This window comes from Triticum aestivum, chromosome 1A (assembly GCF_018294505.1).
Source record: "Triticum aestivum cultivar Chinese Spring chromosome 1A, IWGSC CS RefSeq v2.1, whole genome shotgun sequence".
Lineage (NCBI taxonomy): Eukaryota > Viridiplantae > Streptophyta > Magnoliopsida > Poales > Poaceae > Triticum > Triticum aestivum.
This window is the reverse complement of record NC_057794.1, coordinates 497,953,709-497,963,210: the sequence shown is the minus strand read 5'-3', so window position 1 is coordinate 497,963,210 and position 9,502 is coordinate 497,953,709. Positions and strand designations below refer to the sequence as shown.

Genomic DNA, 9,502 nt, shown 5'->3' with positions numbered 1-9,502 from the left:
GCACTTTTTTGTTGCTTTATTTATTTATCTATTTTTGTTTCTACTTACAACAAAAAACTTACTGTTGCTATTTTAATTTTTTTATTAAAGTTTATTTATATTATTAAATTTTATTTATTTTACTTTTATAAAGTTTTTTTGTTTCTACTTCTTTATTTTATAAAATTTTATTTTATTTTATTTTGTTTCTACTTATTTATTATATTAAATTTTAATTTGTTTTATTTTATAAAGTTTATTTTATTTATTTTATTAAAGTTTATTTTATTTATTTTATTAAAGTGTATTTATTTTATTGAAGTGTATTTATTTTATTAAAGTTTATTTATTTTACTTTTATAAAGTTTATTTTATTTCTTCTTATTTATTTTATTAAATTTTAATTTATTTAATTTTGTTTCTACTTTTTATTAAAGTTTATTTTGTTTCTTTCTGCTTTTCATGTTTTGAACAGAAAATACTTTGATAATTTCAGTGGCACGAATTTTATATAATTTTAGTTTAAAAAATACTAGAGGTTTATAAAAGCATTTTAGTTTATTCCTTTTGCTATTAGAGTTTTATAAAAGTTTTTGAGTTAATTTTCTTTTTGCATGGTATCATCATTTCATCCACATAGTATGTGCAAGAAAGTAGAGAGGGTTACGGCAAAAACTGGATGCACTTCGTGTACAAGACAGACAATCTCTTTTGAAGTATGAGGATTTCATACGGAAACTCGTCTGTTACAAAGGGATTTCATTTTTTAAACTTATTTGAACTCCGGAGTTTTTCTGTGTTCAAAATGCACCATTGAAAGCCACATTATCAATTTTCAACCTTTTCTGACTTCATTTGTTATTTTTCATGCATTTATTGATTACTTTGAGCTATAAGACCCTGAAATTGAAAAGCATTTCAAATGAACTATGAAAATGTTGAAAGTTGGCATGGTATCATCATTTCATCCACATAGCATGTGCAAGAAAGTAGACAGGTTACGGCAAAAACTGGATGCACTTCATGTACAAAACGGACAATCTCTTTCGAAGTATTAGGGTTTCATACGGAAACTCGTCTGTTACAAATGGATTTCATTTTTTGAACTTATTTGAACTCCAGAGTTTTTCTGTGTTCAAAATGCACCATTCAAAGCCACATCATCAATTTTCAACCCTTTCTAACTTCATTTGTTATTTTTCATGCATTTACTGATTATTTTGAGCTATAAGACCCTGAAATTAAAAAGCATTTCAAATGAACACTGAAAAGGTTGAACGTTGGCATGGTATCATCATTTCATCCACATAGCATGTGCAAGAACTTAGAGAGGGTTACGGCAAAAACTGGATGCACTTCATGTACAAAACGGACAATCTCTTTCGAAGTATGAGGGTTTCATACGGAAACTCATATGTTACAAAGGGATTTCATTTTTTTGAACTTCAGAGTTTTTCTGTGTTCAAAATGCACCATTCAAAGCCACAACATTAATTTTCAACCCTTTCTGACTTCATTTGTTATTTTTCATGCATTTACTGATTATTTTGAGCTATAAGCCCCTGAAATTGAAAAGCATTCCAAATTAACTCTGAAAAGGTTGAAAGTTGGCATGGTATCATCATTTCACCCACATAGCATGTGCAAGAAAGTAGAGAGGATTACGGTAAAAATTGGATGCACTTCGTGTACAAAACGGACAATCTATTTCGAAGTATGAGGGTTTCATACGGAAACTCGTCTGTTATAAAGGGATTTCATTTTTTTAACTTGTTTGAACTCCATAGTTTTTCTGTGTTCAAAATGCACCATTCAAAGCCACATCATCAATTTAGTACATATAGCTCTCATGAATAGATAAGTGACCAAATTAATAGAAGTTCATCATCACATTAAAACACAAAGTACATACATAGTTCTCATTGAACAACATATAGCTCTCCAGAGCATCTAGTTAAACCATACATTGAAACTATGTAAAACCTTTCAATGCAACAACAAATGCGATCATAATCACAACCAAGGTAAGAATTGATCCAACGGCATAATGATACCAAGCCTAGGTATGAATGACATATTTTTCTAATATTTCTAATCTTCAACCGCATTGTATCCATCTTGATCTTGTGATCATCGACGACAGCCGCAACATGCAACTCCAATATCATCTTGTCCTCCTCAATTTTTTTCCTTCAAGTAATTGTTTTCTTCTTCAACTAAATTTAACCTCTCGACAATAGGGTCGGTTGGAATTTCCGGTTCAACTACCTCCTACATAAATAAAATCTATGTCAACTTGATGGGCATAATTTTCATAAACAATAAATGAACCAAATAGTTATAAAAGATAATATATACCACATCCAAATCATAGCCAGGATGAGGGCAGACGGGGGCGGATACCAAAACCATCGCACTATATAATTACAAGCAATAATAAAAGTAAGAAAATTAGACAAGTATCTATCTAAAGTAAGATTTTTTTCTTTCAGAAGAAGATAAGAACAAGAGGCTCACCACGGTGGTGCAGGCGACGAGATCGGCGCGGGCGATCGACGGCGGTGAAGATGGGGACAGGACGCGACGGACCGCTAAACCTAGACAAATCTCGGGGAAAATGGAGTTTGGAGGTCGAGCTTCGAGAGGAGAAAGCTTAACTAGCGTGGTTCGGGCATTTCATCAAACACCTCATGTGCATAGGAGGTGAGCTAGAGCACCCAAATGCCCTCTCCTCGCCAGCCAGAAAAAACAAAGCACTGTGGAGTGCTCTGCTGCGGCGACGTGGTATATATAGGCAACTCATTTGTTCCGGTTCGTGGCTGAAACCGGGACTAAAGCCCAACCTTCTGTCCCGGTTTGAGCCAAGAACCGGGACCAATGTTGTGGGCCAGGAGCGAGGCCCATTGGTCCCGGTTCGTGCCTAGAACCGGGACAAATGGGTCCATACGAACCGGGACCAATGCCCACAAGGCCCTGGCCGGCCCCCTGGGCTAAAGAACCGGGACGAATGCCCCCATGGGTCCCGGTTCGTGAGTGAACCGGGACTAATGTGCTTGTCCTGCCCGAACCAAAGCCCTGTTTTCTACTAGTGTATATTGTTAGTCCAAATATTCATGTGTTCATATAACCAAATTTCATTGAAATAAATTGCAACCAATTTGCACGACATCACGCGGGGGATCATCTACTCCCTCTGTAAATAAATATAAGATCATTTTAGTGATCTAAACGTCTTATATTTATTTACAGAGGGAGTAGTTATTTATATGGACTGTACATTATGACAAAGATACATCATCCTCAAGTCATATGAGATTTAGCTATCTATAGCAAAAAGTAATTGTATATACCTTTCGAAGAATAGTGGAGCACGGAGAAATTTGCAGAAGCACATCATACCTAAACTATCTAGTGTGGCCTAAATGTGTCACTAGTTATGACCTGCCCTAGCGATACGACACTATCCTATCTTGAGGACATGGTGTGCTGAAACATGTATGTCGTTATTACACATCGTCAACTCTAGGGTGCATGTGACCCTAGTTACGACCTACCCTTGCGATACGACACTATCCCATCTTGAGGACGTGGTGTGCTGAAACATGCATGTCGTTATTACTCATCGTCAACTCTAGGGTGCATGTGACCCTCCCAAAAGATCTGACCATCCGCCGCTAAAGCTATCGCCCGGATAGAGTCAGATATCGGCAATGCAACGCGACACAAACCGCGTCTGCAGCTATCGTCGGTTCTCGTAAAACAAGATCATCACATCACGACTATCTGTTGTGACACAAACTTTGTTTCTAGTACTCACCAACCGCTCAAAACCGAGGGCCACCGAATTCTAAAACCACTGGCTATATTACCACCACAACTTTCCAACAGTAACTCGACGTGTATGTCAAGTTATCAACGAACCGACAATATGGTATACAATCACATTACACACCCTCTTTTCCAGCAAAGATCGAACCTTTTTTATCCAATAATATTTGTTGAAAAAATATTTACATTTTCTAAAAGACAAGGTAATGAAGCCAGTCATAGCGGGGAGGTGGTAATTTTGCATGGAGCAGAACAGAGGAGCACTACATAATGGTTTGCTATAATAAGCCCAATACCATTTCAAAATCATGGAGCACATTAATTCACAGCAAAGCTTCATGTGCACAACATCAAGACATGCCCCTTGCTTGACAGCAATGGTAGGAATTTATTCACAGATATGGACCCGGTGGACTGGTAGTCCTCTGGGAGTAGTAAGTAAAAAGAGGGGAAAAAAATACAGAAGACCGGGCAGGGCAATGCAGGCCGGTGCGTATCTGGCGGGTGTCAGCCGCCCCAGGGGCGTGGGTTGGTTATAAACCCTAGCGTAGCGGCGGCGGGGCAAAGAAGGGTAGAGAGAGAGAGAGATTGAGCGACGTCGTGCGCGGCGCAGGGTTTTGCCGAGATTTTCCTAAAAAAGGGCGTCGCCACCGTACCGAGAAAAGAAAAGGGAATACGAGGCGAAAAAACACACAAACTCCTCTCCTCATCGCCTCTCCTCGCCCCCTCTGCCCTTCCTCATCTTCCTCCCGTTCGGTTGTGGCTCCGTCTTCCCTCACGATTGGTGCCCGGGCGCCGCCGCCATCGCCATGGACGGCCTGCACGGCGCCGACGCCTGCTTCTCCCCCGGGAGGGCCATGTCGCCGCAGGTCCGGCCCCCCGCCGGCCCGCCGGACGTAGGCAGGTAAGGACGGTCGGACGGTCGGACGGACGGACGGGCGGCGGCTGAGATTGGGTCTCGCCGCCTTCTTCTTCTTCTTCTTCTTCTTCTCTCTGGTTGAGAAAGATTGGTTCTTTCGGTGCGTTTTGCTGGGTGGACGGCCTCGCTGAATTGGTTGCCTCTGTTTTTCCGTGCCCGTCGGATTGGATGGCGTCGGTGCCGCCGCAGCTACTACTTGGCGGAGCTGTTGCAGGAGCACCAGAAGCTCGTCCCGTTCACGCAGGTGCTACCAATCTGCAGCAAGCTGTTGAGCAACGGTGAGAGCCTCGATTCGCTTCCTCGCCGCCGCCGCCCCGTCTAGCATTATTGGCCTAGATTGGAATTCGTCCTTGCTGACTCGCCGTCGCCTGATTGCTTTTGTTTCTCTCCTGTTGATGCAAACCTGCTCTGCTTGACTCTGTTTTGGCCTCAAGGCGCAGCCCTCTGTGTCTCTCTGTGTGTGTCGTAGGTCTTTAAAGCATGGAGTAGTATGTAGCTTGATTCATACGATTCTTCAGTGTCAGCAAGTTTTTCATGTACGTTTTCGTGCTAACGCTGTCTTCTGATGTTTGCTCTTGTGCTCATGCTGCCAGAGATAATGCGGGTGACCTGCCTGCTTAAGCACCAGCATGGCGGGGACTTTGAGAGGCTGCCGCCGATGGCGAGTCCAAACCAGATGCATCATCATCCGTCGCCCCCAATGCCTAATTTCTGCGGAAATGGTTTTGGCCCGTGGAACCACGGGGCGCATCCAGAGGTAATTGCGTTAGTTATCTGAGATGATGACATGAGGGTGGCATATTCAGTCATCCATCATATCTGATCGCATCAGCTGGTAATTAATCTTTAAAAGAGAAAGAATGATACACAAGATCCTCTCTTGGTGATGTGATGGTTGCAGCTACTTTGTGCATGTTAATTGTGTACTCCCTCCGTTCCAAAATAGATGACCCAATTTTGTACTAAAATTAGTATAAAGTTGGGTCATCTATTTTAGAACGGAGGAAGTACTTGTGTATCATTCCGTTTAACGATAGTATGGATGCGATAAGTTGCATCCTCACCATCACATCTGATCGCATGGTATTCTTAGGAACGTAGTCGTAGTCTCACCCTTAAGCCTATCTCTCTTAATTGCATATTTGCCATGGAGACAGAGCTCCGAGGCGTAAGCTGAGTTGATTCAGAATTGCTACCTGAATTTTCTGTTTCGATATGATATTACCATCTTCTGGTTTGCGCTCAGCTCAGTTTCTAACAAAGTTGCAGTGCACTGGAAACATATACAGGTTCCTTTTATTCTGTTCCACCTTTCCCTCTGCTGTAAATGCTTGCCGAAAATTGGCAAGTCTCTCTCTTCAAACGCACCAGGTGGATAATTGGGTGTAAATATTTTTGTGCTGATTGATGTGGCGAGCTTACAAGCAAGATATATTCTTGATTTTCTCATTAACGCAGTGGCCGTAAATAAATAAGCAGATATGCCTATAACAAGTCAAATATTGCGTCGGAGTCTTTTTCAAACTGAAGTTCTATAAATTCTGGTGGAATATGAAGCTGATTTCTTTATTGATTGCTCCTGTTTTAGAATTCATATCATGCTCTTCCACAAAGAGGCAATCCATATTATTGTGTCTTGATCTAATGAGGGGTAGCTGCTATCTTATGCATGTTTTATTCCTTAATGAGACTTGAAATGCGCAAGTTCAGTGGATTTGTTTTGAACAAAAAGACACTTGACGCTTAAGATTATTGTATTGAACTAAATCCTTATTTGTTTGGGAAGCATTAAGAAACTGGATTGACTTGAACATAATCAAATTTGGATCTTTAGTTATGTTTGTCCTACCTGTTTGCAACTGGTTACACCGCACTCTCAATTTTTATGTTATGCTTATTATGTCCTAAGATGTGCATGTGCAAAGCCTTACAGTTCTGTGGTTGATCAGAGGGTAGGTTTTCCTCAAGGACCTGTGGGTTGGCAAGGAGCACCACAAAGCCCCTCTTCATACATTGTCAAGAAGATTTTGCGGTTGGAGATACCAACAGATACTTACCCTAATGTACGTTATTATTTCCATACTTGCAATGTTTACTAGTATGGAGTCATTATTTACTCTGCTTACTCTGCTTGTCATACTTGTTCAGTTCAATTTTATTGGCCGTCTTCTTGGGCCAAGAGGAAACTCGTTGAAGAGGATTGAAGCCTCTACGGGTTGTCGTGTTTTTATCAGAGGGAAGGGCTCAATTAAAGATCCTGGGAAGGTAAACATAATTCTTGTATGGAACCTCACTCTGGAACCTGGCATATATATACATATATTGCTGTGTATGCAACTATACATATCTGAAATTCACTACATCACTAGTATAAAGTTATACTTCCTGGTTGAGTCACTTATTTTGGGACGGAGGGAGTATTTTCGTAGTAGGCAACTTGCAGTTGTGTACTGATCTTCTCAGTGTGTTCAGCAAGCCTGCAATGCTCATCTGTCATTGTTATCATTTCTTGAAGGAGGAACAGCTGAAGGGAAGACCTGGTTACGAACACTTGGATGATCCCCTGCATATCTTGATTGAAGCAGAGTTACCTGCCAATGTCATTGATGCAAGACTCTCAAAAGCACAAGAGATCCTAGAAGAGTTGTTGAAACCAGTGGTACGCGTGCGTGTCTCAACTAACTTTTATTGTTTTTCTATCATTGTTCATTATATTATATTATGTAGCCATTTAACAAAGTAGCAAGTTGAAACATCTTAATACGAGTCCTCCAGAGATTAGCATTATACTCCCTTCTATCCCATCTTAATATGAGTCCTCCAGAGATTAGCATTATACTCCCTTCTATCGAAAATAAGTGTCGCGGTTTTGAAATTAGCATTATACTCCCTCCGATCCAAAATAACTGTCGCAGTTTTGAACTAAATAAGTGTCGCAGTTTTGAACTAAGGTTGAACTAACCTTAGTTCAAAACTGCGACACTTATTTTGGATCGGAGGGAGTATTATCTTCGCTTGATTGTATTTCCCCTGCTTCATTTCTCACAAGTTTATTTTCCTATCACAGCTCCTATTTTTGTCCTAGAGCAGTACTAATTATTCACCCACTAAAGCTAAAGCAGTAGTTTTGCACGATATAATGAACAAAACTAATCAAGTGTGGTTTCAGAAAGGCATGCAGAGTGAACTTATGTCCTTCTGTCTTTCTAAATCTTGCCTCTGTCATATTTTGTTAGGATGAATCACAAGACTACTACAAGAGGCAGCAACTCCGTGAGCTTGCCATGCTGAACTCACCGCTCCGAGAGGAGAGCCCTCGTCTAAGCCCGCATCCAAGTCCGCACCCAAGCCCGCATCAAGGCGGCGCTTCACCCTTCAGTAACGGTGGGATGAAACGAAGCAAACAATGACTGCAGAGGCCTGCTCCTCCCAACTTTGACCCTTCCAGAAACCTGCTCTCAATCGGTGCCCTCACAACCTAATTTTTCATGAGCAAGCTTTCATGATGGTGTTGGCATCCGTGCGAAACCTGTGTTACTAGTAGAATTTTGATGAGTCTCCCTTGTGACATTAGCCTGTGATGACTGACTGAGAATGATCTATGATAGCGAATCCTCCGCCTTTATAATTGATTTATTTGTTGTTGGTAATCATCAGATATGGCACTGTGCAGAATTCCGAGTTGCTGTGGGCTAGGGTGCTGGGATTTTTATCCGACTTTGGTGACTTTTCCTGAGTCTGAGCCACAATGGGAGTAGTGTTTACCAGTTACCAATTTGTGGTATTCATTGCCGTAGTGCTGCATCGCGCTGCCAGCTAAATTCTCCTGCAGTTGGTGATATTCTGCAAGAGAAACCTAGGAATCGAGACCCATTTTACCTGCTTGATGACTATCTTATGAGGGTCACAGAGCAGCAGTCTTCATCAACCCCCAACTTTCTAAAATAGAACTCCCAACTGCCCTCTCTGCTCACCCTCCTGCAGCAGTTCCTTCCTTCCGCTGTTGCTGGTGCTACACAGCTTCTCCTAGGACCACCCCTACATTAGGGTTAGGGGCAGGGTCTCCAAAGACTTGCGCATGAGGATATGGTGGCGGTGTATTATGGCAAGGTGGTAGCAGCTGCCTGATACATGGGAGGTGGGAGGCTGCATCGGCATAATCGCGTCGGCATACTGTGATTAGAATGTAGGGGAAAGGGTGTCGAGGGCGGAGATGAGGATGCAGGAGAGAATATCCGTTGGAAATCATCAAGTTACAGTGAAAACTATGTTTTGAAGTTTCGAAAAAGTACGATATGTTCAGGAAGTGTACTATTAGCATGTAAAATTTCAAGTTCAAACTCTAATTCAGACGTTAATAGAACACCACCCTTACCATACTGTATTTTTTATGGGACATTTGAAAACTTTCAAATTTGGCCTCTTTGAAGTTCTTGTTATAACTTGTTTTCATCAGATACTTCTCTTACGGCAACGATGCACCAAATGGGTGATTTTCCAGATAGAATAGAAATACGATTTCTGGGGGGTTGTTGTTTCTTGTGCTCTTGCTCCTAGCGAACAACAGTTTGTCATCTTACTCTGCTGGCTGCTATTGGGATAGGGCCGCGCTACGCGGAAGATCCGTCGCCTCGGCAACCGTCAGATGTATAGTTATCCAGCGTTCGACGTTGTTCTCACCATTGCAATAAGGACAGTGTTGCAGAATACTTTGTAAAAAATACCATGTTACAGAAATCTTTTGAACATAGGTGATGTTGCAGATGTTTTTCTTCA

The 9,502-nt window shown here is 41.3% G+C and overlaps 1 protein-coding gene across 4 annotated transcripts; it reads left to right on the top strand.

Annotated features, from left to right (window-relative positions):
• Positions 1-4,376: 4,376 nt before the first annotated feature.
• LOC123060228 (KH domain-containing protein SPIN1) lies at positions 4,377-8,382 on the top strand. 4 transcript variants are annotated; one of them, XM_044482850.1, is made up of 7 exons: positions 4,377-4,711; positions 4,916-5,004; positions 5,320-5,483; positions 6,676-6,789; positions 6,875-6,991; positions 7,242-7,385; positions 7,963-8,382. In XM_044482850.1, the coding sequence occupies exons 1-7, from the start codon at positions 4,617-4,619 to the stop codon at positions 8,134-8,136; spliced, it is 897 nt and encodes a 298-aa protein (XP_044338785.1). In that variant the 5' UTR covers positions 4,377-4,616; the 3' UTR covers positions 8,137-8,382. The 4 variants fall into 4 exon arrangements, with proteins under 4 accessions (XP_044338785.1, XP_044338763.1, XP_044338779.1 ...); XM_044482828.1 differs by having other exon boundaries at positions 6,875-7,006; positions 7,242-7,391; XM_044482844.1 differs by having other exon boundaries at positions 4,398-4,711; positions 7,242-7,391.
• The last annotated feature ends 1,120 nt before the right edge of the window (positions 8,383-9,502 follow it).

Excerpts from the sequence above, each read along its gene's own strand:
- LOC123060228 (XM_044482828.1), top strand. The coding sequence starts at position 4,617 with ATGGACGGCCTGCACGGCGCCGACGCCTGCTTCTCCCCCGGGAGGGCC. Across the intron at positions 4,712-4,915 it reads GGCCCGCCGGACGTAGGCAG|CTACTACTTGGCGGAGCTGT; the intron begins GTAAGGACGGTC and ends GTGCCGCCGCAG. Across the intron at positions 5,484-6,675 it reads ACCACGGGGCGCATCCAGAG|AGGGTAGGTTTTCCTCAAGG; the intron begins GTAATTGCGTTA and ends GTGGTTGATCAG.